Raw genomic sequence first — 27,938 nt, forward strand, 5'->3', positions numbered from 1 at the left:
CACAGGGCCCTTTCAGAACCTCCATCCCTTCGTGTACACAGCATGTTGCACACAGAATAATTAAAATTTTGCCTAGTTGAGCGGGAACTTTGTTCAGTTCTTCCTTTCCCTTCCCATTCAACTGGAGCATAACCTGCCCTTCAGTCTCCTTGTAAATTGTGCGTGGAAGCTAGCCGCTACGTGTGTGATGCCCCCGTGCACTACAGTGTGATTAAACATGGCATGGGAAAAGTCTGAATCTCTTGCAGAATACTGAAATATTCCGGATTAAATATGCAGTTGTGATGTAAGTAGTTACCTACAGAGTGATCCACTGTCAGAGTCCCTGTACTCGCAGGCTCTTCCGGTAAATTAAAAACCAAATCTGATTTACAAAAAAGATATTCCATTTGCCTGTAACTCTTCAGAAGCATGTAAGTATTTTTTAATCTCTCTGAATCACGGTCTTTCGAGAGTTGAGTTAATGAGATTTCTCTCTCTGAAAAACAAGATTGACTGCACATATCTGCAGCCAGTTCCTGGAGAAGGGGTGGTCCATGGATCCTAAACCAAGGCTCCTGCCATCAAAAGCAAAGCAGAGAGAAAGCCAGGGAAGATGGAATGTTGGAATGTGCTGGGGATGTTGGAGCGCTTTCTGAATTTGGACTTCAGTCACCTGGTCCCTTGGCATCACAGAAGCAAAGAGGGTAACATGCCCCACAGGTGACTCTCTGTTTCAGGCATGCAATTGTGCGTTTTATGAGTGCTACAGTGTTATCTCCCATCCAGAATGAAAAGGCAGCTCTTCCTGATGAGGAAACCAGAGCGGAAGCAATCCCACTACATCTCCTCAGTAGAGAACAGGGAAAGTAAAGCTTCTACTTGCTGTAAAGCTTCTACACTGTCGGTGAAAGGCCCTACATTCATTCCCGTTTCTTCTCAAGCTCCCAGATCCTTACAAAAGAGTTCACAGAAATGCAGAGCTTGCTCTTCTTGTACTGTCTGCACAAAGAACCTCCGTAAACCAGGATGATACTGGCTGCCATCCTCGCCTTCTCTGGTGCCAGGAGCTTGGCTGTCTTGCAACAGTGGCCTGTTGCTGTTGGTGTTGGGATGGATGGGGTGGGCAGAGGGCTGAGAGACGCCAGACTCTCTTGGCTAGACATGACTCAACAGTTCTGATCCCCTACGTGCCCCAGGGAAAGTTTCCGGCTGATGGCTATATAAAGCCGTTGTCAGCAGGGGTGGCCTGTCAGATTCAGAATGTCCCCTCTGCCAAATCCCTTATGAGATACGCGAAGACAGGGAAGACGGGGCCCATTTGGAAGAGAAGATCTACTTCTAGAAAGATTTATTACATGGGGGGTCACGTTGCACCCATGAACGTGCTCACCCAACTTGACTTCAGCTTAACTCATTCATTCATTCCCGCTTAAGACAACTCATTAATCTCTTTTGAAATGGAGGAATAAACAGAGGGCCTTATACGAGGGCCAGAACAGCCAGAGTCCTGCTGGAACTCAATCTTGGCATTATTATCGAATGGTGACTTTGCCTCATAAACAGCCTAACCCAACAATGTGACGGAATCACTGTTGTTTGCATAGTTGAAAACCTTGCATGGTAGGGTGAGACCTGTGTCCCACGCTCTAACCTGTCTAAGGACAACACTCTTAGCTGGGAATCTGCTCACAGAGCCATTTTTGATCTCAAGTCATTTTAAGATATGCTATCTTATCATTTCCGAATTCGCAGTGTGTCCTAGAAACCCATGCTGTTTTCACACTGATATTAAAGGCACGGTGTGGCTTGGGGTTTGATTTAGATTTTCCTTGTGATTTCCCACATGATCCAAAGTATCTGACCTTTATTTGGCAATAATGAGGAAAACACACCTTGAGAATATTTGAGAGAAAATATGTATATTTAGGAATAAGTGATATCATATGTTCCATTTTTCACACAGGCTATGAATAGTACATGTGATAAAATTCTTAGACCTCCAGTTAGATGAAGTGCACAAGAATTGTTTGTGTACAAGCCATTGATATACAAACATGTAGAGATGAACAATAACCTCGTTGAGTGTTACTTGCTCTAAAAAATATATTAGCAAGACATGGGCATTGATAGATGGCTCATTCAGGAAAGAGATTTTTAAATTTCTCGGGGCCCAAATAAAAAGTTACATATGCAGTGTGTGCCTGCAGTCCCACTCTGGAGGAACAGAGACAGGGGGACCCCTGTGGCTGGCTGGTCAGTCTAGCAAAATCATAAAGCCCTGGGGTCAGAGGGAGACCCTGCCTCAAAAAAAAAGTGGAGAGCAATTGAAGAAGATACCTAATATGGACCTCTACCCTCCGTATATAGCACACACACATGAGAGAGAGAAACAGAGAGAGAGGGATAGAGAGAGAAAAAAATTATCAGGGCTAGGGATATAGTTTAGTTGGTAGAGTGCTTTCCTGCTATTACACAGAACCCTGGGTTTGGTTGCCAGCACACATATACTTAAGAGTGATAGCGCACACATATATTGCTTAAAAAGTGGAAGCAGGGGGAATCAAAAATGCAAGATCATCTTTAGCCACATAGGAATGCTTGAAGCCCTGACTTCAATAAATAATGAATAAATAAATAATTAAACAAATAAGTGAATGAATAAATGAGTTGGGCTCTGTGGAGTTCAGGATAAAGATTTACAGACAATGTATTATCTGTGTCTTGAGAAAGCTCTCGCCAGGACCGCCGCTGTTCCTTTTGTCCTATTCCATCAAATCTACATGTAAGTCAGTAGGTTCCTGGCTGAGCATATTTACACACCTATAAATGGAGATAAACACAAAGTATTCGGCAGACTGAGCAAATACCAAGTCTTACACATACCCAAGGTGGATTTTTTTTCAGTTGTGTGTCTTCCAACTGTGATAATAAAATCCCACTTTATTTTAAATGTTACTGACTTCACAAGAACCTTCTAAACACTAAGAAAACTATAACATTAATAATATATAAGAAGCCCTTAAAAATCATATGATACCAAAATTGTGTCTTCGTTGGAAAGGCTGGAGGAAGTGTGATCATCCATTCATTTGAGATGTCTCCTGAGTGCCTGCCATGGGTCTGGCGCTGTTCCAGAAGCTGGGATGATCTTGTGAAAAAAATAGCTGTGTTTTTTTTTTTCTGACTGAATTCCAGAGAGGAGACAAGGAACATCCACATAGCTGGGCTTGGGGGCGGGGGGGGGGGGAAGCCCCATGATGAGGAACCCTCCTCTGAAGGTAGTAATTGGGCATTCTGGAATTAGAGAAAGGGGACTAAGACCTTGGGAAACGGGGAGGAAGATGTTATATATAGACTGAACTAAGCAAGACTATCACCATGTGGTAACTGCAGACAGTGCTAACTTGTATGAGTTCCTTTAAAGTGTGGTGGGAAAGCCTTTCACTTTGACATCATCAAATGGAGGTTTTTGAGCAGTTTGCTTGGTTGAAAGGGTGAGAACCAAGTGTAGGAGAGAATGGTTCCATGTAGACCTGGTAAGAGCTGGTAACTGGGGCAGACAAACGTGGTCTGGTACCAGGGAATGACACAGAAAGAAGCTAGGTTTGTGGTCTGTGTGGGAAATAGGAACTATGGGATTTGGCGGTAGCTGGGATACAGGTGAAAAGCTAAAGGAGCATCAACGAAGAACACGTGTTAAGATCGTGTGCTCACATCCCGACTTTCAGTGGCACGTTCTCTGGCCATTCTAAACCTCTTAGTTTCTCCTTCTGTGGCAGTAGTTGATTCTTGAGCTCATGCTATCAGTATGTCTTAAGCATGGCTCCTGGTGTTAGGAAGTGTTAGTGAACGTAAAAAAGATTCCGGCCTTGCTGGAGGTTATCTTCTTCCTGTACTGCAGTCCTGTGTTTTATTTTGTTTTATTTTTGTTTTTCTTTCTTGGTAATTCGTAACAAAATTTTATGTGTCTCATTGGTCTCTAATTATTTTAGAGACCCACTTTTCAGAGTCCACATTTCTAACAGAGAGAGAGAGGAAGCAAAGGCTAGTTTAGATAACTTCTCCATAGGTTTGCCTATGGAGTTTTTATGGTATTTATAGGTTTGATTTGAGTATGCATAGTTGGACATTACAGAGCTACCATCGCGTCATTGAAACACAATCATTTTTACATTAAAAGGGGATTATTTACTCTCCCTGGAGTTACTCTGAAACTGCAGGCCGCTCCAGTGATGTAATTACGTTGGTCAGTTAGTGAGTTCATACAAAGTGCTGATGCAGGCCTGTCTGCGGCTACCACCAACTACAACAGTACACAGTGAAGATAAAAAAAAAAGCTGAAATTTGGATTTTATGTTTAAAAAATGGCCATTTCAGACTCCCAAAGGGTTCAAATATATTAAATTCTTATTGGATTTGTTTTGTGAATTTATACCAATTTTTAAATCGATTCTTTAACAAGATCATCTTAACGTTCACAAAAAAAAAAAAAGTAAGCACTTTTTCACCCACAGAAAAATGAGCTCTGGTTAGGGCTCTCTGAGTGTCTGCACGGATCACAGAGATCACGGTTCAGGCTTCCCAAGGCAGACAGGCCATAAACAAAGAGGATGCTGCCTCCATTTCAAGGCCCAGTGTGGTAGTGTTGCCACCAAGGTGCTGTGGCTAGCACAGTGCTGTGTTAAATGCAGCTGCCCTGTGGACCAATTGCTCCTGAGGTCTGCCCAGGAAGCCAGCGCTCACTTGTGATTTCGTGTCCAGGGAAGATGCTCTGAGCTCCAGGATGCTGCGCTCTGGTCGCAGGGATGGAGGTGCAGCTCAGAGGGAGGAGCTTTGCACAGCTACAGGAAGCCCTTGTTCAATCCTCGGGACCCTGTACACCAGGCATGGTGGGGCAAATCTGGAATCCCAGCACTTAGGAGATGGAGATGGGAGAATTAGGAGTTCAAAGTCATCTTCAACTTTCTAGTGAGCGTGAAGCCAGCCTGGCATTCATGAGACCCTGTCAATAAATAAATAAGTGAGTAAGTAAATAAATAAATAAAGGAATGGACCCCCATTTGAAAGGGGTAGACCTGTACCGTTGGCGATGTTCATAATTATCAATGGGAAATAAGACCATTAATTGGTGTATAATAGCAGGGCTCTAATAATAAAATATAGATGTTATCTTCTTCCTCTCATTCATTAATTCATTCAAGATATTTCACTGAGTACCTTCTATTCTAGATAGTGCAGTAGGCAGAGAGCCAAATCTATTGTTTAACCCCAAAGAACTTTGCTTTTCCTAGAGAAGAAGGTACAGACACAGTAATGCCTAAACCAGTGTCTTAAGCACTGTAATAAATGTTTCAGTAAATACATTTCAGGCTTAGAAGAAAACAAAATACTTTTCTTATAAATGTAGAGAATATATCCTGTGGAGGGGGGAATTGTTCCTAAACTGCAGCTTTAAACAAAAGGACTCAAAATAAGACAAAATGGGAGACACATCCTGGGAGGTGTGGCATGAATGAAATACTAGAACCCAGTGTTGAAATAGGAGCGGCAGCAGGGCTGCGTCCCCGGCACCCAGCCGCCTGCATGGCTAGTTTATACCCAGAAATAATTACACGGAAACTGTATTCTTTCAAACACTGCCTGGCCCGGCTAGTTCCAGTTTCTTATTGGCTAGCTCTTACATATTGTTCTAACCCATTTCTAATATTCTGTGTAGCCCATGAGCTGGCTTACCAGAGAGGATCTTAACCTGCGTCTGTCTGGAGTGGGAGCATCATGGCGACTCACTCACTCAGCTTCTTTTTCCCAGCATTCTCCTCTGTCTACTCCGCCTACCTAATTTTCTGTCCTATGAGGGCCGAGGCAGTTTCTTTATTATTAACCAATGAAATCAACAGATAAGATACAAGACCCACCTCCATCAACCCAGAACGCATGCCCATTCAATTAGGAGATGATACATAAACAAGTAGGCATTGCTCTTGATGGAAGTCTATGCTTAACAGATTTTATAAAACATAATGGAGTAAATAGTTCTGTTATATATGAAGAGGGCAGTGGATGCTGAGTTGAATGAAGCCATTGGAAGGGGACCATGGTGGTGGCTGAGTGACGCTAATGAGAACACTCCCAGAGTCCGTCAAGAGTCTAGGCACTATCCTAAGAACTTACATCATTATTTCTCTCAGCCCTGCTCAGGAGATAATATTATTATTTTATTCTTGCTCTTCAGATGAGAGAATTATATCTTAAAAGGCAATTAATTCATGAAATATTCAGTTACCGAGTAGCAGAGTGGAGATTTGAATGACTATGTTGAATTTTAGAGCCTATAACTCACCGAGGAAAGCCACAGAAAACACTTGAGTAGGAAAATGGTTGATTCAAGATGCTCTCAAGAATCCCATTGGCTAATATTGAGTGCAGTTGGTAAACATTTGATGTGAGGGCACTGGAAATTTTGAGGAGCCCCATCTGGGGTACCACATGTTACTAAGGAAACTGAGGTTCCCTTCTCAGCGTTCTTAGTCTCCTTAATAAAAGAATTCAACAGCAGGCTCAGTAGGATGTTCAAGGGCATTTTTATCAAAGGTGAAAAGAAAAACCACAGGACAGGTAAGCTGTCTCAGTAGCTGTATCAGGAAGCGAGGTGGAAGAGAGAGAGAATGCCTTTTAGAGTTAGGCGTGGAGGCAAAGCTGCCACATTGCCAAAGGAAGGTAACTCGGAAAAAGCATAAAAAAGCCCAGAGTACACAAGAAAGGATGCTTAGGCTCTGGCCAGCGTCTGAACAAAAGATGCATAAAAGAGAGAAAAAGGAGAAATGCAGCTTTCTGTGTGAGGACTCTACGAGGCTGGGGACCTGACAGTCACAGAGCAAGGATGCTGGGAAGGAAAAATCATTCTCGTTAAAGGGACAATTATTTCTTCCACCTCTTCAAAGTAGTGTTGCATGATTCTGCCCTCCCCAGGGGTGGTGTCTTAGTAGAATGATTGATCTGTCTGAGTAGATTAATTCTTATGTTTGGGGTAGCTTGGAGTGATATGTCTCCACCCAGTAGGAAAGAGTGTTCCCTTAATGGCCTCCAGTGCTGCTATAGTGGGGTATAGATGCCATTCTGTTTATTCATTCATTCATTCATTCATTCATTTATTCAAGGTATTTCATCAAGTGCCTTATATACCTACTTCATCGGGGAGCAAGCAGTGTGGGTCTCAGTGCAGATGATGGGGACGAGTGTGGTAAGCAGAGGAAACTGATGTTACACAGCTCACTAATCCCACTGGAGAACTCGGAAGAGGGGGAAATCAAGCATCAAGCATAACATCAGATCATCAGGTCTCCTACAGTGAATGGGAAACCCCTGGTGCTAGACTGTAAAATAGAGACCCCCTGGGGAGTGCGAGCCCGGTGGGGGCAGCTGCCTTGGCAGGGCTGTGATAACTCCTTTTCATCTAGAGCAGGTTGGAGGTGAGGTGTTACTAGCAGGAGGGATCTGGAAGGTGGCTGGAAACTCAGAAGAGCAATAACTTAGATGTGGGCTTGTATTCAACCAGTGGAAGAAAGGTCACGAACAGCTAATGCTAAACCATACTAGAGACAATGCTAGTGTGGGCTACTCTGGAAGGGGTTAAAAGTCGAGAGAAAAGAAAGCAGTTGTGACTGCAGCTCCTAGGATGCGGTAAGTTTTCCTCAAGAGTAGAATGTCTAAAGAAAGTCCGGAGTGGGGGGACCACAAGATACATAGTTGCTTCCCATCCGTCCAAGCTCCTCCCATCCTTCAAACAACCACTTACTTGCCACTTCCCTATAGAGCTTTTGTCCCACCCACAGTCTCCCTCAGGGAGAAATAAGCCATCTTCATCCCATTTCCCACCAATAGAGTCTGCCTGCTTATGGTTGCCGGGGGTGGGACTTGTTAAAACACAGGTTTGCAGAGCCCCACCCCCAAAGACCTGGGATGAAGACTAGGAATTTGTTTTTCACACCCAGTTTGGGGAGATGCTGATGTAGCTCATCTGGGGCCCACACTTTTTGAATCCTGACTGAAATGAAACATTTATAGAAAAATAAAATCTAGAAATTCACTCATCACAGACCCAGAGGTGGTCCTAAAAAATACTCTAGGCAGGTGCAGAATACTTTGTCTCCTGACCCATGGGCTCCTTAAGAGAGATGCATCATGGGTGAAAGTTTGATTTCACAAAAAGACTAAATCCCAGCATGACTGTCTTTTCTGTTAGTCCTTGGAGAGTAAATATTATGTCAGACACACGCAAGTGTTAGTTAGAGGGAAACAAGCTCAGAGCTAACCTAGCACGTTCCCATTTGGTGTGCTGTTTTGCCATTACACACGCCAGCGCTAACAGAGCCTGGAGAAGCGTGCTAAGAGCTGATTTCATGACCACCACTCTGAACTCTGCATCCGATGATTCTATTAGGCGGCTCACCTTTCCCTGCTCACGCCTGTGCAAACCCGACATGATGGGTTTTGTACATCTAACTGTTGGCTCTGGCTGTACTAAGTTGCACAGTGTTGTGCAAACATCAGTGAGATGCTCTCTTAAGCAAATTCACCTGTATTGGTGACAAAACCGCACATGGTCCCCACCCCCCAGCCACAGCCCCGTTGTGCAACGTGGACAGATCACCGCCCTCATTCTGACCACGGAGCCAAATGACAGGCTGAGATAGAGGGGGCCCGAGTTAAATATAAGAGTAGATACTGAATCATTTCACTCCCAAGCCTAGACAAGTGCCCATTTCGGCACCATCATTCCCCCATATAGCGGAAATTAGGGTTTTGAGTTGGACTGCACTGACATCCCTGCTAAGCTTGTCGACATCAAATTGTCATCAGCTTTAGTCTTTTTTAATTATAATGCTCTGGATCTTTACTTAAAACCTAAATTTCCACGGGAAAGAAAGCGCTTTTCTCACCCATTCCGCACAGCGAGTAAATAAACGGTTTTCTGCGAACAGAATACAAAGCAGGTTTATTTGGGAACAGGTTCCGCTCTGAAATAAAAAGCAAATTTAAATTTTAGATCCAGCTGCCCGTTTATGAAAAGAAAAAAAAAAAGCAACCTCTTGTAATTGTGATACCAAGAATTCCAAATCATTGATTGAGCTCTGTGAGTACTGAGCTGTTTTGTTGGGGGGAGAAACAGGTATCAGATTCCTCTTGCCACAGTGGAGTATGGGGGACTGAGAAAAAACATACAAACAAACAAACAAAACCCAGAAAACAAAGAAAGTGACTTGTCAGTCTTTTAGGATATATTTGGTTGGCTGTCGTCAGAAGGTAGCCTGCCCTCTCCCCGGAATCCTGTTGCAAACACACTCCTCCGTAGTAATTAGAGCTAGGCAGCAATTAGGGACTTGTGATTTGTTCGGAGGCACTGCCTGCCGGCCTTTCCTAGCGCCACACCTCGCAGGAGCTCCGGGTGGAGAGGATGGAAGGATTTATCTCTCAGAGTATGGCCGTGCTGAGTGCGGGAGCGAGGGCGTGAGCGCGGACGGTAATCTTTAAAGCGAAGGTAAGTTTTGCTGACTGCTCTGCGTTCGCACCGCGGGGAACTTCTCCACGGAATGTGTGACAGAAATATAAAATTGTTCAAAGCAGCTGCAGGAAAAGAAAAACATCAGAATGGGGGGGGATAACACTTGCTAATTTTAAGACACCCCCGACCCCCCGCCACGCCCGCGCTCCTGGGCTTCTGGTTTTCCTAACTTGTTTGTATTTAAAGTGTTTTGTGGGGGCACTTAGCTAGAGATCATAAAGAAGTGATTGGATGATTCCCTGTGCTGTCTATCTGAGCTACAGTTCCTTTTCCTTTTGGAGTTCGTCTTAGAATAACTGCTGGTCACCAAGCAAAGTGTGTATTTAAACGAAGGGTGTGGGAATTGCCTCTTTCTCTTGTCTTTAAGCCCAGGATGTCCCTCACCTCTGAGTCCACATTCATATTGACAAAGCCTGCAATAAAATGGGGTGACGCGTGTGGTTTGTACTTTTGTCACACGGTTTTTGTGACGGGCACAATGCAGGCTGTAATGGTCCATCTAGTTTTAGTCAAACTCAGTAGTTTCATGTTTGTTTCCAGTGCTGGGCACAGAAGTCTCTCGGGGCAGCTGGTAAGCTTAGCTCCTCCAGAGGGAGTAGTGAGTGCTCTAAGGATGGGTGGATTTCGTGTGTATAAAACAGGTGCTTGGGGCATCCTCACTTCTCCTTGAAGGTTACCACTTTGTTTTCTCGTCATTCTTTCCCTTTTCCTTTCGATAGTGCTGATGGTAAAACGCGAGTACGTGTCCCTTGACCTGGGAACCCTTGGCAGCGGGAAGGTGTTTTTATCTCCCGGTCCCCAGTGGGATTTTAGATGGTTTGGAAAATATTGAAATGGCATCGGGTTCTTGTATTTTGCCTTGCTGGTGAATTAGAGGAATAAACACTGAGGGTTCAGTAAATTCTTGCGACAAAAACGAATGTGTTAAAGCCAAAGCTCATTAATGTTCCCAAGGTCCTTCATGCTCTGTCATGTGTGGCCTCTGAGGCTGTGCTGCTCAGTGAAGCCATCACAGCAGACGGGCACCTCACTGCAGAAAGATGCCTCTAGGCTTCTCTCTACTGTCGTTGTTACCAGTTTATATGATCACTTTGTTCTGTTGTCATTTGTTATGTGTGTATGTGATACATGTGTATGCATTGTTCATGTGTGTGTGCACATGGAGACCAGGGGTCTATCGCTCTCCCCATGACATTTTGTGTTAGTCCCTATTGGACCTGGAGCTCACTGACTGAGCAAGACTAGCTGCCAGGGAACTCCAGGGATCCAAACTTGGGCCATCATACTTGGACAGCAAGTAGTTTACAAACTAAGCCATCCCCCATAAGGCCCTGCATGTTTACCTTCCCGTGGGATTGTTTGTTTATGTGTTCCGCTTCATTTGTCAGAAAAGCATAGGATGATCCCAATCCACCTAGGGCTCTAGAAGACATCTTATTAAATACATACATCAGGAGGTTTCTTAATGTATGTGGTGGGACCATGAGCCCTGAGGTGAAAAGGGATAGGGCTTGTATGAACCCGGACACAAGACTAAGTTTCCATACAAATACATCCTAAAAGCTCCTGGTGCATTTTAAAATAGAAGCTAAAAGTCTATGGGAGCCTCTGAGTTCCTAACTTGCCCCATACTGTTACAAGTTGAGCAGATAGCACATAGGAAATCAATCTTCAGCTGTTGCAACCACTTGAGACATACATAACCAGAGATGTGTGGCCTAATAGAATTCTGGTGTTGTGGCCAGATCCTCAAGTAGTCTTGCTCCCAGTCTCTCAGTGTACAGAGAAATCAGAATTACCCCAGCAAAGCTTCAAAGGAGGCAGAGGCAAAAATCTTGTGAGTACATTAGCTCCCAGTAGTATTATGGTGAGGGGTGGACAAAGAGACAATAAGACAAAACAGACAGAGGACAGACCAGAGGATACAGAGCATACAGAACCTGAAGAGGATAGAAGAGATGAGAGGCCGGGGGAGACTGGCAGATTGGGATTCAGGGTGATGGGGACGAGAAAGACAGAGGTCTGGATTGTGGGAAAAGAGAGACGGGGGACAGGCAAATCAACCCAAGTTTAAAAATACGGAGAGATGATACCGTTTAAGAACTTCCTGGAATATGCTTCATCACAGCATCAGGTCCATTGTTTATGGTTTTATTTTTCTCTCCGTTGGTGTCTGTTCAAGCAGGGGTTATTTAAAAGGTTGTGTGAAGTCCAGAAGACACCAAGAGTTAAAGTAAATGTGTTCAAAAGAAAACATTGCCATTCCTTTGCCACCGTGTGACATAAATCATTGAAAAGAAGAGTAATGAGTAGCGCGATGAATTCTTTACCTTCGTGGGACTCCTCATTAAAAGCCCATTATGTCCATCACTCTCCGTAGTTTTCTGATGAGCTCAGGATTGTACAGGGTAAGCAATTCCGTGAGAAGACAGTGTACAGGAAGAAACCAGCAGTGAGCCCTACACTAGCAAATTCATGTCTTGAGCAGCCAGCGGAGACTCATTTGGAAAGTCAAAAAGATATTCCAGGCAAGGAAATACTGTCTAGCTTGGATAAAATCACATCGTTTGCAATAATATGGATGAAACATATGATGAGTGTCTTAGTCAGGGTTTCTGTTGCGCTACAAAACACCGTAACTGAAAAGCAAGTTGAAGGAAAGGGTTTCTTCGGCTTATGCTTCTGCAGCACACTGTTGATCTTTGAAGTCAGGGCAGGAACTCAAACAGGGCAGGAACCTGGAGGCGGGAGCTGATGCAGAGGCCATGGGGGCAGGGTACTCCTTAATGGCTTGCTCTCCATGGCTTGCTCAGCCTGCTTCCTTACAAAACCCAGGATCATCAGGCCAGAGACGACACCACCCACCATGAGCTGGACTCTCCTTCATCAATCAGTGATTGCAAAAATGCCTTATAGCCAGAACTTATGGAGGCATTTTCTCAATTAAGGTTCCTTCCTTTCAGATAACTCTAGCTTGTGTGTCAGGCTGACGTAAAACTAGCCAGCACAATGAGCTAACTAGTGAGAAAACGTCACACATCGCCTATGTGGAATCTTCAACAGCACGAAGGCAACTATAGTTAATGATATCATTTGGCAAACTAGAGATTTTTCTGGGGATAGATTGCATGTGCCCTCACCACACACAAAGGTAATTGTGGGATGATGTTAAAACTGCTTACCTACAGTAATCAACAAATGATGCTTAACGTAATATACACAATATAACATTAAAAACCTTTTTTCTACAGAGAAGAACAGCAAGACAGAAACACATTGAAGTCAAGCTAGAGAATAAAAATTGCCATGACTTTGATGTGTGTATTCTTTAAGTTTGAAAGAAAGAAAGAAAGAAAGAAAGAAAGAAAGAAAGGAAGGAAGGACGTGGGAGGTAGCCTGGTTAGTGAGATTGCCTGCCTTGTCAGGGCAACCTGAGTTCAGTCCACATAAACCACTGAAAAAAATACCAGGCATGATGGCTTATACTTGTAATCCTGGGGGGGGGGGGGGGCACAGATGTTTGGAATCTCTAGCCAGACAGCCTAACCTACTTGGTTAGTAGCAGGTCAGTTAGAGACCCTGTCAAATAGATGGATGAATAGATAGATAGATAGATAGATAGATAGATAGATAGATAGATAGATAGATAATGGATGAATGGGCAGATAGATAAAATGTAAACCATGATATGTGATGCTTTGGAAGTACATACATTCAAGGTTGTCCTCTGGACTTCACAGACACATATGCACATGTACTAACACATGCACACACACACGCACATGCACACACACACGCACATGCACACACGCACATGCGCGCGCACACACGCACATGCACACACACACGCACATGCACACTCACACGTTTCTGTGCACACAGGAAAAAGAAGGAAATCCCATAAAAGAGAAGCAGGGACAAAACCAGTGTGACAGTACAGGACCAGGATGTCATTTCTGTGACAATGTGCAGGACCGGGATGTCATTTCTGAAGAATCACTCCCACGCAGACAGTCGGGGGGGGGGGGTGTTCAGGCAGGGCCTTATCTGATGCTGTTTTGCATATCACTCATGGCTCAGGAGCCTCTGCTTGACTGAAACAACTAGAATCATTTGCTAAGATGGCAGAGGTGGCAGAGTTCCAAGAAGTCAAGCCAGGCGCTGGCCCAGCCTGCTAAGCCCCCACCAAAGCCCCTGTGGAGTGTAATCGCCCCTGGGCTACAGGCTGTTCTGTGTTTATCATGATGAGGGTGGTAGCAAGGTGCCTCTGGTCGCCCAGCTCCTGCGCTTGGAGGAATTTGATGCTCTGCCTAGCTGGGCTATTGCATCCTGTGTAATTGTTGCTTTCTGTTCTGTTTTTGCTACACAAGAAAAAGACGATGGGGTAGACATTTTAGGAGACAAAACTGGGAAATTCTAAATGGGGAAATGTTGTTGGTTCCAGTCCTCTGTGCAAAAATGAGGCTCACGCAGCCACCATGCTTCCTTCCCTCTCCTGAGCCTCTCTCAGCCATTGCCTCATATCAAGCCTAGTGTTACCTCATGGCTCACACCTGCTCATCCTGTTGCCTGGTATAGCGAGGTCACACACTCCCATAGCAGGCTTCCCTGGGGGTATAGCAATGGTCTTCATGCCGCATGTGGCCTTGAAGGTTAGCTGGGAGCCATCTCTGCTCCTGGGGAGAATGGCTTCTTTGATGGTAGAGGCTTAGGAGAATCCGCTTTGATGATGGCTGCCATGGTTGCTAACTGTCCCCTGGCAGTTTTCCTGAATGCCCGGTAGCTATTATTCCAGTGACTGGGAAGAAGCTCATGCACAAGGGACCACAGTGGGCTTTGCCTATTATTCCCAAACTGTGCTTTCTAGGAGCCCATTGCCTTTGGGGGGGGGGATGGGAGCAACAGTTTTTGAATAGCTTTGAAGTGTTTGGTTAATATTTAAACCCAGGAAACCTCTTCTCTTTATCAAAGTGGGAGTAGAAGGCTCAGGCAGAGCAAATATTAACTGTGTTTCTGTAAATTGAGCAAGCTTGGGGGAAGGTATCTTTTTAAAAGCCCAATTTATACCCACCACAATCCCTTCCCCCACTGCCGCTTTTAGTTCATAGGTGTAAATAGCCTAAATATTGAATGCAGGAACTGAAATTCTTTCTTACCAGGGCATGGAGCATTTTGTGTCCTGGAGCTAGGATTTGCAGCAGCAGTTGGTGCCCTGACCTCTTGAGTGACTCTATCCAGCCCCTTTCCTGCTGGCCCTTTGTGCCAGGCTGGCCCAAAGGGAGCCAGAGGTCAGAAGGGCCTGCTGCTGTGATCTGCTCACATGGAAGGCCAGTTGCCATTACTTGGGAAAATGTGTCTTTTTCAGATAGTGAGGTCATTGACGTTCTGTTGGTACGTCTCTCTAAACCCACCAACCCAAGTCTGAGTACACCCGACCACAATGCTGTTGGACTTCATTATATTGATCCAAGCCATGTGGTTAAAAGCCTGGTTTTAATGGACTCTCTCCTTCTCCCATTGGGGAAATTTAAAAACTCATTGAAAATGAGGTGTCACAATCATTCCTGTGTTCTCCTTTAAACTGGGGAGAAATGCCAGTCTGTGGCCACATCAGCTCTTCTTCCGTCAGATTTCTCTCTTCCATTATTCATAGTGACAGAATGTTGTCATTAAAATCTTCATTTAGAAAAAAAAAGTGCTTATTTTTTTCTGTTGAAATTTCAAGTTAAAGAGCAAAACAGCCCGATCCAGACTGAAGTGAGTGGAGATCATGGTGCTTGCTGAGGTGATACATGTCTGCTTCCTTCGGTCTTGAGAGGCAGAGGCAAGAAGAACAAGAGACTGATGATCTCAACAACACAGGGAGGTCAAACATTCAGGGCCAGCCTGGGCTACAGAACACCCTATATCAACCCTTCTCCAACACTGCAAGAAAGAAGATCATGAAAATAACATGTAATCCGTATGCAACTTGGTTGTGCCAACTTAAATATTCAAAATGGTGACCCTGGGCAGTGGGCTCTTTATTCACCACCAGTCAGGTGCAGTAGTGAGATCTTATTTTACTCCAATCTAAATGATGTTTATCTCTAATATGATATGAGATAGAACTTCTCTGGGACTATTTGACCACTTGAGAAGCAGTGTTGTCTCTCCTAGGAAAGTCTGTATTTTCAGGACACTTGCTAAAATAAGCCATAGGTCCAGAGCGCTGTTAGCTTTCCACCGTGCAGTGTGGGGACAGCGAAGCCTTGCTGTGTCTGCCTGGCAGTCGGGATGCCAAGGCTGGGAGTCACTGAGCTGGCATAACTTCAGACCATCTCCCTGAGCCTTTTGGCCAGAAAAATGTCACCAGGCTCCCGTGACCTCTTAGGCCATGCCTGTCCTCAGACAATTTTAGTAGGTCCGTGTCTGGAGACCACTCTGGCTTCTCCAAATGCTTGGTAATTTAGGAAGCGGCACATGGCGTTCCCTCTTGGGAAGTCGGGTGTATTAAAATCCTGCTCGCAGCCCCTGAGGAGGCGTCTGTTAGGAGCCCGGTTTCCCTTCCTCAATCCTGCACAGCCGTACTTCATGCTACTGGGGAACAAGTTCTGACCATCTCAACTTAGATTGTGAAATGTCCCTGCTTTTGTCTCCAGAGATTGCAACCGCCGCAGCAAAGCACGCCACATGCTTACCTAAACCATCAGTGTGCACGCCATAGTTAATAAATCTCACTCATTCCTCGAGCATTTTAAAAGTATAAGAAATTCGGCATGTGGGCCAGATAGTCAGAGAGAAATCGATAGCTACCTGGCTGTGTGTACTCTGCGGCCACAGCATGAGAAAAGCTATCTTCCTGATGAATTCATCATTTTGTGTAAAAGCTGTGCGTTACAGCTAAACTGAAGGACATCACAGCTTACCATCCATCACGACGCGGCTTCGCTGCTGTTTTCTCATGCACAGCCTCATTACTGCTTGCACACTGGAACATGGGGCTGCCAAGGATTTCCTTGTCGATGCAGCATTCCCCTGGGCTCCTGCGGTGGCAGATGCTGAGGAATCTCCCTGCAGGCTGAGGGGCATGGGGAACCTTTGCTACTCCAAAGCCCAGAAGCCAACAGTTAACACTATAGAGACTCAACAGGCTGAAGAGGTGGATCAGGGGCAAAGAGCATACATGTCCTGCTCTTCCAAGACCTGGGTTCCATCCCCAGCGCCTACATGGAAGAGCACACATTTCTATTAACTCCAGTACCAGGGACTCTCATGTCTTCTGCCCTCCATGGACAGCAGGCACACATATCATACATACGATTACATACGTGCAAGCAGAACTTTCCTACGCATTAAATTAAAATAATAAATCCTTTTATATGTATAGCCTCGCATTTCTAGATACACGTTAGCCTCTTGGACATCGGACTCCTGTCTCTCTCCTAAGGCCAACAAGGAAGCCCCAGCATCATGGAATGCCCGTTAACTGACCAGTCACTTAGAGCACAATCAAGGAAGCCATGGAAAAGGAAACCCAGAACTCACTTAACACACTAACAGCCTGCCAGTATTCAAAGAGGTCCTCTTTACTGGGGAGTTTTCCTCTTATTTGTAGAAAGGTTTGCTTAACAGACTGATCCTGTTGTTCAAAAACAGCTGTTAATGCACAAAGAAAGGCACCCTGGGAGCTCTTTTCCTCGCCGCCGTTTCTCGCGAGCTTTCCATTACTCACTGTTGTATATACAGTTGGGTAGCGTTTGTGCTCACTACCGGAGTCCATTGTTGTGAATGTTTTGCTGTATAAGGTCCCGATATTATCTTATTCCTTCTCTAGTGGATGGGTTGGTTGGCTATCTTCCAGCTGGAACGACTGTTGCTATGGCTATTCTCTAATACACACTACTCTGTGAGGCATCTGTCTGGAAGCGGAACCGCTGAATCATGGGGCATGATGGACCACGCTTGCGGGAACGCTGTCAGATAGGTTTTTTCCAAGTAGTTGTAGCAATTTGTGCTTCATTATTGACTGCCTGATTCCTCGATGCTTCGTCTGTCTTCAGTGTAGATGTGACCTCATGGCTATGTAGTAGCATCTCCTTGTAGTTATAACTCTCACGTCCTGAATGTCTAGTAAACCACGTTTTTGTAGGATTCTTAGCCATTTTAATAACTACTTTGTGAAATGACTTTTTGGGTTTTTCCTCATTTTTCTTGTTCTAATGTCTTATTATCTTTCTATAGACAAAGAACCTGAATCTATACTATCTATACTATATTACTACGTGGAAGAACAGGCTTCATTTCACTCAGTAAATGGTTCTTCATTTGGGTTGTCTGGCTCTCACGTCTAAGACTTAGATGTTTTGTTTGTTTCTGTTACGAAACAAAGATAAGGCACCAGGAAGCCTTGGGATTATAACCTAAAATGGCCTTCCAGACCACATTTCTAAAGGTCAGAGACTAAGACAATAATTTCAAGTGTCACTTGGCCCTCAAATGAGCTTTCATTGTGATGGATTATGACATAACCCATTGACATGATAAGGTACCTATTATGTTACAGAGGCAGTTGACTGAAATAATAGGATTCTTCTTTATGATCACAGTGAGTCTTTCACGTATTACTGGTTTCATCAGATAGATAAATATAACTTGTATTTGTTGGGACTCAGAAAACTATAAATGTGCCCCCAAAAGTAGGGTACTTTGCTATGCTGAGCATGGTGAGTTGATAAACTGTACCCCCAAAGGATAGGGTACCCTGCCATGATGAGCGTGGTGAGTTAACGTGGGATTAAGGTCTCTCTGTCCTTGATTCTCCTTCTGGACGTTGAAAGTGAAGCCAGCGACTGCTCTTCCCTTTTCTTCCCACCTCTACCAAAAAGAGAATTCATTAGAACCAGAGAAGTGTGGGTGGGTGGGTTTTATTTTTTTCATTTTAGCAGGAAGTTTGATACATACATGGACTATAAAAATCCTCATCAAATAAACTGAAAGCCCATTTTGACTTTGTTCATTTCTGTGAAATTCAGCACTTTCTACACTGGCCTCAAGGGGTTAGTGTCCTAGATTGAACTGTGTTACTGTGATAAAATACTGACCAAATCAGCCTGCGGAAAAAGGGTTTGCTTCATCTTTCAGGTTACAGTTCACTATCAAGATAAGTGAGGCAGGAACCTGGAGGCCAGAATTGTTGCAGAGACTCTAGAGGAACCCTGAGTACCAGCTTTCTTCCAGCTTGTTCAGTTAGGAATTCAAGAACAGGGACAACAAAAACAACCAAATCTGCCGGTTTGGAGAGGTAGCTCATTGGTGAGAATGCCTGCTGAGTTTGGGTCTCACTTATAGAAGAGTCCCTCAGGATCCATCGTTCCAGTGTTGGAAGCTGTTGGGTAACAGGGCACAGAGACAGGAGGATGGCTGGAGCATGTTGCCTGCCCAGCACAGATAGCTTCAGGTTCAGCAAGAGATCCAACCTCGGAAAGCGGTGAGCCAGAAGGCCACAGGATAGGCTGGCTGCCTGTCCTCCTCTAGCCGCTGTGTGGAGCACACCCACACTCAAGTGCACATTTGTCAGCTCTGACACACACACACACACCCTTCAGAGTCACAGGTACAGATGAATAAATGGATAATTGCAGAAAGTCAAAAGCAGGGCCACTCTCACCAACAGACCGCATCCACTTTGCCCTGGGCGTGTGCCCGCGCAAGCGCATTCCCATCTAAGACGGAGGACTCCTTGTATCCTAATAAACTGCACTTTACTTAATAACTGCCCTTTCCCCTTAACCCCCAAGCTTGCTTTTTTATAAAGTTAAATATTGTTCCTGTCTCATGACAGCAGCAATGCAAAGGGGCACTTTTGCACGGAAGTGCTCATTATTACATTGTTAACCTTTTCGTTCGTTCTTTTTTTTTCTCAGCAAGTCGTTGGCTCTTAGAAAAATTGAACATTTTCTTGTAGAGTGCAATGCACTTTAACCAAATTTCTGCTCACAAATTTAAGTGACTTTCCAGCACCCAAAGGAGACAAGGAGGACTTGCTAGCAGTGGGAGCAAATCTAGAATGAATTGACAGAGGGTCAAGCTTCGCACCGTGGGCGGGGTGGGAGGGCGGTTGCTTTGTGCTTTGCCTTTCATTTCAGTCTGGGAAGCTTCTGCGCACACACGCCTTCTGTGTTGGTGAAACCTTGCTAACAAAACAGACAACAGCAAGACTAAGGTGAAGGTATTGATGGGAGCTTGGTTTGTTCGGAAGATCCATCAGTACTTTAAAACAATCCGTGTTTAACGTGGCAAATTGTGTGTCATTAAAATGCTAATGAATGGTAAGCAGCTGCTAAGTTTTTCTGCTAATGAATGGTGGAAGCTAAGTAGTTCTCCAGCCTCCTGTCTATTAGCATAGAGATGTGATTGGGCAAAAAGGGCGGAGAACACTCTGACCTTCATGGACAAGCAATCTGTGAGTTTGCCCCTTGCTTTCTGTCTGATTTGAGTTTGTTAGTACAGTGGGACTCTCACCAGCCCCTGGGGGCCTCTGTGTTACACGCTGTTGTCACCACCACCACCATTGAGGCCTTAGAGACGGAGCTTGGTTTTCCTTTCAGAGACCCAACCGCTACAAAAGAGTTCTGTTCCTTCAGTAGGCGAGTTAGATTAATCTACCTGCTCACTCTTTGTACCTTACAATTCTAATAATAATTGTGATGATAAATTGCTAAGGGCCATTTTCTCTAGCGTTCCATTTAGCTACGATTTTAAAGTAGGTCCTTTCAGATATGCCTCTGCGACATCGGATGCAATGATGTCATACATCATCTTGGATCTCCAGACTTGAGGTTACCAATGGAGATGGCATTACCTGATTAGGAGAATAATCTATAATTAAATGCCGGTGGTGTATACATACCAGACCAAACAGATTATTTAACTGAACATCAGGGAAACAAAACAAAACACTGTTTGGTCTATACTCTTGGCTGGTGATTCTCTGTACTAAGCCCTCATATGTGTTTCCTAATGGCCATGGCTGATCAGAATGGCTATTACAAATAATACTTCAGGTGCCCTTTTTCTCTTATTTCTTTTCANGTTCTTACTTTTTAATGCAAGTCTCATACAAGATTATTAGCACAAGCAGCATTATATATATATATATATATATATATATATATATATATATATATTTAAAGATCAGTGTAAATGAGCTTCGACACTCTGTTAAACACTGATGCCAATACTCTGGACAATTGATTGACAACAAGCCATCATTTTCTTTGGATACTCATTACCAAACAAGCAATCCCTGAGGCAGGGACGTCAGTGATTTGGGGACTGTAAGAGGCTGGTGGGCACTTCAGTGGTTGGGGCATTTTCTCTCAGTCCTCATTTCTCCTTGAAGCAAGTGAGAGAGTCTAGGCATGGAATTACTGTGTGATCCAAGACAGGCAAGCCAGGGAGAACTGAGCCCTCGTGTGCTGGTGGTGGTGATGAAGGCCTCAGCCCTCTTCAGAATGCCCCCAAAGTACAATTGATCCACATCCATGATCTGATAAATGAACATGCAAAATGGGGGACCGTCCCACAGCAAAGGAGCATTCAGCCTCGGAAAGACACAGTACACTGGTGGATGCCACAGCATGAGCAAACCGTGAAAGCTCTCATCCCAAACGAACAAAGGCAGTCACAAAAGGCATGGGAGGTTTTATTTAAATGGCGTGTTCTGGTAAATCTAAACATAAAGCAAATTGATTGGTGGTTGTCAGGTGCTAAGAATGCTGGGTAAAATGGGAAGAGACTGAAGCCAGGTGTAGAGTTTACATCACAAAAACGTTCTGCATGTGAAGATGGTATTCATCTGTCACTCTGAATGTGCCAACAAACCATTGAATTTATAGGTTAAACAGGTGAATTGTCTGTTATGTGATTAGTATACATACATACATACATACGACTGTGTATGTAGTAGCTCAGTTGATAAAGTGCCTGCCATGCAACCATAAGGATGTAAGTTTGATCCCCAGTACCCACATAAAAGGCAACCGGGGTGGTACATTTTAGGAGATCACTCTTGGAGTATCGGCTCAGGGAAGCAGAGGTAACAGGATCCCTTGGTCTACTGGCTTGCCAGCCTAGCAGACCTGCAAAACCCCAATTAAAACACCTGACTCAGAAAACAAGGTGTTGGGTCCCTGAGAAATGACATTTGATGCAGGTTTCTGGTCTCTCCATGCATGAGTACACATGTACATATACACCTGCAAAAATAGGCACACATGCATGCACACACACACAGACACACACAGCATGCCACAGCCTGTCTTCCAGAGAGCCAACCATGCCAGCAAATGTGTCTATACTCTGACTGTTAATGACTAAGAAGAATGCCAACATCATTCTAAATTACCCAGTCTTACACTAAACCAGATACCAAAGGAGGGAAGAGCTAACATTACTATTCAATGGAACAGGTGCCAATGTAAAAATTAAGACAAAATAATGAGTTCCTGTCTCCAGACTCCCTGTCTACGGCCAGACCACAGCCTACCTTCTTGTGTTCTCCAGCCTAGACTTCCTCTTTCCCCTAGACTAAGGAAAATTCTGTGACCATTTTTAAGACAACAAATTGAGTCATAACAATAGCCAGTAACTGCCAAAGTCCAAGTTTTCCTTCCTCATAAAAACCGCAGTAATTATCTCAGATTTGCATAAAATTTGTTGCTGGCTACTTATTTCCAACAGTAAAGAGCATCTTGAGACCCCCCTCCTTTATTCTCCAGCAGTCTGTGGCTCTGTGGGTTCTCAAAGATGCCAGGACATTCGCAGTGTGCCACACCCACTGGTGTGACCTGGGGACAGTGTGTCACCTGACCCTGAGTAACCCTTGGCTTGTGCACAGGGAAGTACTCTCTCAGGCCACGGAGAGCTCTTCTTGTCGGTGTTCCTCAGAGGCTTGCTTCTATGACTCTTGTGTTTGCCGGTCACAGCTCAGCAGCCTTGGGTTGGCCCAGTGCGCCTGGGCGGGAAAGGATGTGAGCAAGAGACTGAGCTTGCTTTGCTTTGTCCTTGGCAGGCGGCGCGTGCCACGCTACGACCCTGCCTGCTCTCGTGCGCACACCCACCCTGATGATGCAGCCTTCGCTGGACATCAAGCCGTTTATGTCTTTTCCAGTGGACAGTAGTTCTGCTGTCGGGCTCTTTCCAAATTTTAACACAGTGAGTACATGCTATTTTCTCTTATGTATGCCTCTGCCGTGTAATCTCTTTTCTTTGACTGCGTTCCCAGGTAGACCGCGGGTAGTCTCTGTTTCCAAAGAGTGTGGCTGAGGTCCCTCCCTCTCAGCTATACTGTGGGAAAATGCCCCACTCGGAAACTCAGCGCACGCTCAGTGTGTGGACTGTACTAATGTCTCCAGAGATGATGCTAATCTGTTACATTGTTCGGTTTTGATGCCCTGCACAGTGACTTTACCACTCCGTTGTTCCTGAGGCTTCATGGTGACCTTGCTCTCTTTGTTTCTCCTGAGACTTCATGGTGGCTTTACCCTCTCTGTTGTCCCTGAGGCTTCAAGGTGGCTTTACCCTCTGTTGTCCCTGTGGCTTCAAGTTGGCCTTACCCTCTATTTTGTCCCTGTGGCTTCAAGGTGGCTCTACCTTCTGTTGTTCCTGAGGCTTCGAGGTGGCTTTACTCTCTGTTGTCCCTGAAGCACACTGTTCACATGTGGTCGAGAGCACAATTTAGAGACATCGAGTCACATTAATTCTTTTCCCAACTTTCACTATAAAGAAAAATGAAAACAGCAACTATGGGCTTTGGCTTTCTGGGGGCCTTTTTAGTTGGAAGATGTCTGAGATCAAGTCTGACTTTCGTATAAACAGAGTTTTTATTTGGGAGCTCGTGTGAGTCCTTGAATCTGACTCTGACCAAAAGGAAGATACACATTTGAAATTGACACATCAGTTATCTGTGCAGTGTGTAGCTGTTCCTTCATTAAACATACATAATGAATACTTGTGAATTGCTGGCTCCGAATGGCAATTCATGTCAGTCAGCCAACTTCCTTTTATTTGAATGAAAGGCATTTCCTAGGTGTGCCAAGTAGAGGTGCCGCCTTTGAGCAGCCTGGTTCTGGGCAGGTTGGAAACTTTGAGCAGGAGAAGAGTTGAACACTGAGGGAATGGCATAGATTTCATCTGCACCATAGATAAATGCATTTGGTGGGGCAGGACAGTATTCCTGAACAAGAACATTCTAGACGCTGCCATGAGCAAAACAAACAATAGCGTTATCAACAGCACCAGACAGTGTGCTTTGGAAGCCCGGCCAGATGGGCCCTCTTTGCAAACTCTCCTCTGCAGAAGTGAAAAAAAAAAAAAAAAAAAAAAAAGCAGGAGGGTTTCTCCTCCAGGGTTGTAAATAGAATCTGTTTGGGGTCCAGTGCTGTATGATAACTGGCAAGTGGAGGATCGCACAGATTTGTAAAGGCTCTACCATTGACATGGCAAATAAATGGTTGGCTGGTTTTGTTTTTGTTTCTTTTCTCTTTCTCTTTCTTCTTTCTTTCTTTCTTTCTTTCTTTCTTTCTTTCTTTCTTTCCTTCTTTCTTTCCTTCTTGTTTTTCTGGCCAAGGCCAGCCGGCTTTTTTTGTTTGGTTTTTGTTTTAAGGCCTGAAAGGCAGCATGGAATAAGATAAGGCAGGCCTATCTTGGCCACATGACCACATCAGAAGTGAGAGTGACCCTCACGAAGCGAGGCATTGAGCTTGAGTCAAGCCTGCCCCTGAGTCTGCAATCATTTCCAAACACCCCGCTGTACTTGGAATGTTTTCTAGGTATTTGGTTTTGGTCCACTTATGTCTGTGGTCTGCAGCACCAGGGAGGAGGGGCTGCTGACAAGCAGCCTGGGTGATTCAGCAAGCTGAAATGTGTTTGCCTATGTTCTTACTTTTTAATGCAAGTCTCATACAAGATTATTAGCACAAGCAGCATTATATATATATATATATATATATATATATATATATACACTTTAAATTGCCCACCGGAGATTAGAGCTGTGTTACAAACACATTCAGCTTCTAGGAAGACATTAGCACCCAAGGCAACTGGAAAACTTCATTCTCTGCCCCTGACCACACTCTACTCCTTTCTCTGGGAATGTGTCGTCACAGCTAGCAACCTCTGTCCCTGCTCCTTCTGACCGCCTCACACCTAACAGATACCTGATTGCCGACGTGTTTTGCAAGTACAGATACTCAGTGATGTTCTGTAGGTCACTGTTGTCCGTCTTCAGAATGCCTTGCCTGCTATTACATCCAGAATTTTTAAGGGCTTTCAAAAGGGTTCTTCCTTAACGTAAAAATTAATTTTATATTGGCTTATTAATGTTGCATAGGGCTCACAGATGCACTGACATCATATTATTTATTTATTGTGCATAAGAATCTTATACTATATTGATAAAGCTCAATGAATATTCTTTTTATAAGGTTTTTTCCTTCTTAGAAGAAAGTAAGCACTGAATGTTCAAATACTGCTATTTCTTGATTACTACAGTGAAAAAAATTGCAAGGAAACTTAGCAGAAATACCGATTTTGCTCGATTTGCTAAATCCAAGTCTTGCCCCTTCTTGTGCTCTATTAAGGATTAAGCCACCCCTGGTGGGACTTCTCTTATCTTGTTGGCCATGGTGCTGCACACTTGCCCAGTGCCAGTGGGCTAAGACAGGACGATCTTCAGTTCAAATTCAGCCTGGACTCCATAGTAAAACCCTTTATCAACACACACACAGATACAGGAACACACACGTGCACACGTACACACACACACACACACACACACAGAAGGGGGGATGAGTCTCTGTGTGTGTGTGTGTCGCTCTGAGGTGCAGCTTAAATGACTGTCCCTTTCTTGTTTGTTCCATCCCAGCACCCAAGCCACTTGGGAAATTTCTTAGATTTTAAGATGTGGTTGGTCAATGACCACATTTATTTCCTCGGGAAATGTTTCTATACTGTTACCAATCATTTCACTAAATTGCCATGCATTTGCGATCATTTACATCCCTCCAGGGATTCGAGGAGTCAGTGGTTGTCACTCCCATTGTCAAGAGGAGTAGCTGGGACTTGAATTAGGACCCTTTAATGTTGAGGCTTGTCTTCTGGTTCTTCAGGCCCTTGGCTCTTTAGAGCCCTGTCACCTTCCACTCATTCACTGGGAACAAAGCCCAATCAGAAATCTCTCCCTGTCCTTGGGTGAAGCAAAAGAGGAAATGGCTTTTTGAATATGAAATACAAACTTCTTCCAGCAGTTCTGAAGAAGCAGAATATATCTGTAAAGCAGCTGTTGTGTCTTACGGCAGATCTTCTTACTGTCTGCTCTTTCCTTGAGAAACAGGGTGACCTGTACTCTCGCTTCGCTTTTGGCCACCGCTGAGATTAAATAAATATGAGAAATGGGATCAAATCTCATCAACTTTTGCCTGAAAAGTAGCAATTCCATTGCTATACCAAGACCCAGAAAATCCTCAGCTCTGTTAACTTCTTCAAGTTAATTTAAAATACATATATTTAAGAGCTGGAGAGATGGCTCAGTGGTTAAGAGCACTTGCTGCTCTTGCAGAGGACCCAGGTTCACCCCCAGCACCCATACAAATTGGTGCACACCTGTTTTAGTGCCAATTCCAGTGTGGATCCAATGCCTTCTTCTGACCTCCACACCCATGTGCATGCGCACACAACATATTTAAGAATAAAGTAATTCTTTAAAATGACATAGTCGGGTGTGGTAGTACACACCTTTAATCCCAAGCTCATAGTCAGGCAAATCTCTGTGAGACGGAACACGGCCTAGTCTATGGAGTGGATTCCAGGCCAGTCGAGGCTGCTTTCTAAGACTGTGTCTCAATACACAAACAGATACTTCATGTTTTCTCTTTTGTTTACAGTAGAGCAGAGGACTGTATGGCAGATAAGAATTAAAAAGGAATTCCGTCACTGTCTAAGACAGAATGGGCACCATGTTCTGTGTTGAATTTACACGTTGCAGAATCTGTGCTTCCCAGCGTCCATTCAGAGGTTGCCTTGCCTCATTCTCCACAGCTGAATCTTTCCATACTGCTTCTGATGGGTGAGCAGAGGCTGGAGAGATGACTCAGTGGTTAAGAGCTCTGCCTGCTCTAGCCTCTGAGGGCACCAGGCACACTTACGGTACAGATACGTACATGTCGGCAAATTCTCGTACGCATTAAAACAAGTAAGTAAATCTTTAAAAGAAAAAAAAAAAGAATAAACCATGTAAGACCCCATCTAGCAGAACTGTGAAGAGACTGATCAGGAATCCGGCCGTCGGCCACCAAGAGGGTGATGACTTGGGCCCCGGTCTGTGGTTGTGTTGTACAGAGAGATGGCTGGTGTCATTCACGAAAGTGAAGACCATGAAAACACAAACATCCATTCTCTTTAAGATCTTGACCTTCATGGTCCGACCCAGGAGGCTTTTTTGGCTGGCTACACACTGATGCTCATTTCTCCCGCCTCCCCAGCATTTAGGGTTTGTCTTTCAGGGGCTGCTCCTTCTCATCCAGCCTTCTGTCTGCATCGTCCCAGCCGCTGACTTTCGTGTTCTCGCTCGTATGCAGTTAGCACTCAGACTGACTTATGCCCCAGCCCCACCCCCATGCCAGTTTTTAACCTGTTCCCAACTTATTAAAGTTTCTATTTTTTGAGATTATAATATTATTTCAACATTTTTTTTCCTTCTTGTCCGGGTCCAGCCTCGACAGGTTCCTGCGTTCCAGCGTAGGGGCGCGTGGATTAGAAATGTCAGGTAGAATAAACAGAGCTACAAAAGAAATACAGAGATGATGTAAGATAGCGTCTGGAGGGCAACCCAGTGAATACTGAATCCCCTCACCCCCACGTTTATTCCTTATGACCTTTAAATGCCCCAATCCAAGAGGGGAAGAAAGCAAAAGCCATTTTTACCACAAGACAAGGAACCAACAAAGTGATTACCTTCTTAATACCTAAAACACTACGTAACCACAGCCTAGGTCGAGATACCCTGTTAGTAGCCCACACCTTAAGTCAAATCTGCTGTTAATAACGTTGAAGGAGCAAGAACAGGTCTGAACCCTCTGACCTTTAGTCAAGGTGGAGCGGATCTTCTTCCGTGGGCTCTGACACCTTCTCTTTCTTCCAAACCCTCCTGTCTACCCTGCTCTTCTCTCTTTCAAACTCTGCCCTCCTTTCTCACTAGTTCTCATTGTATGCCCATGTAAATACATATATATCCCTAAATATAACCTAACCTAATCTCACACTTCCGACCTCCAGGAGTGTGAGAACATGAAGTCCTGTTGTAAAACCGTGAAGTCTGTGGTGTTCTGCCGTGAGCTCAGTTTAGACACAT

The 27,938-nt window shown here is 44.5% G+C and overlaps 1 protein-coding gene across 5 annotated transcripts in view; it reads left to right on the top strand.

Annotated features, from left to right (window-relative positions):
• Znf385b (zinc finger protein 385B) overlaps nt 1-27,938 on the top strand; it is a 352,992-nt gene that overhangs the window by 242,836 nt on the left and 82,218 nt on the right. For 4 of the 5 annotated variants that reach the window (XM_050120126.1, XM_050120118.1, XM_050120134.1 and 1 more), the window contains one exon: nt 22,599-22,741. In XM_050120126.1, coding sequence (XP_049976083.1) covers nt 22,599-22,741 — 143 coding nt within the window. Of the gene's footprint in view, nt 1-9,137; nt 9,521-22,598; nt 22,742-27,938 lie in introns of those variants that run through there. The other variant, XM_050120142.1, reaches the window with a different exon arrangement.

This window comes from Alexandromys fortis, unplaced genomic scaffold, assembly GCF_014885135.2.
Source record: "Alexandromys fortis isolate MF-2015 unplaced genomic scaffold, M_Fortis_MF-2015_v1.1 scaffold_8_1_9099942, whole genome shotgun sequence".
NCBI classification, from domain to species: Eukaryota; Metazoa; Chordata; class Mammalia; order Rodentia; family Cricetidae; genus Alexandromys; species Alexandromys fortis.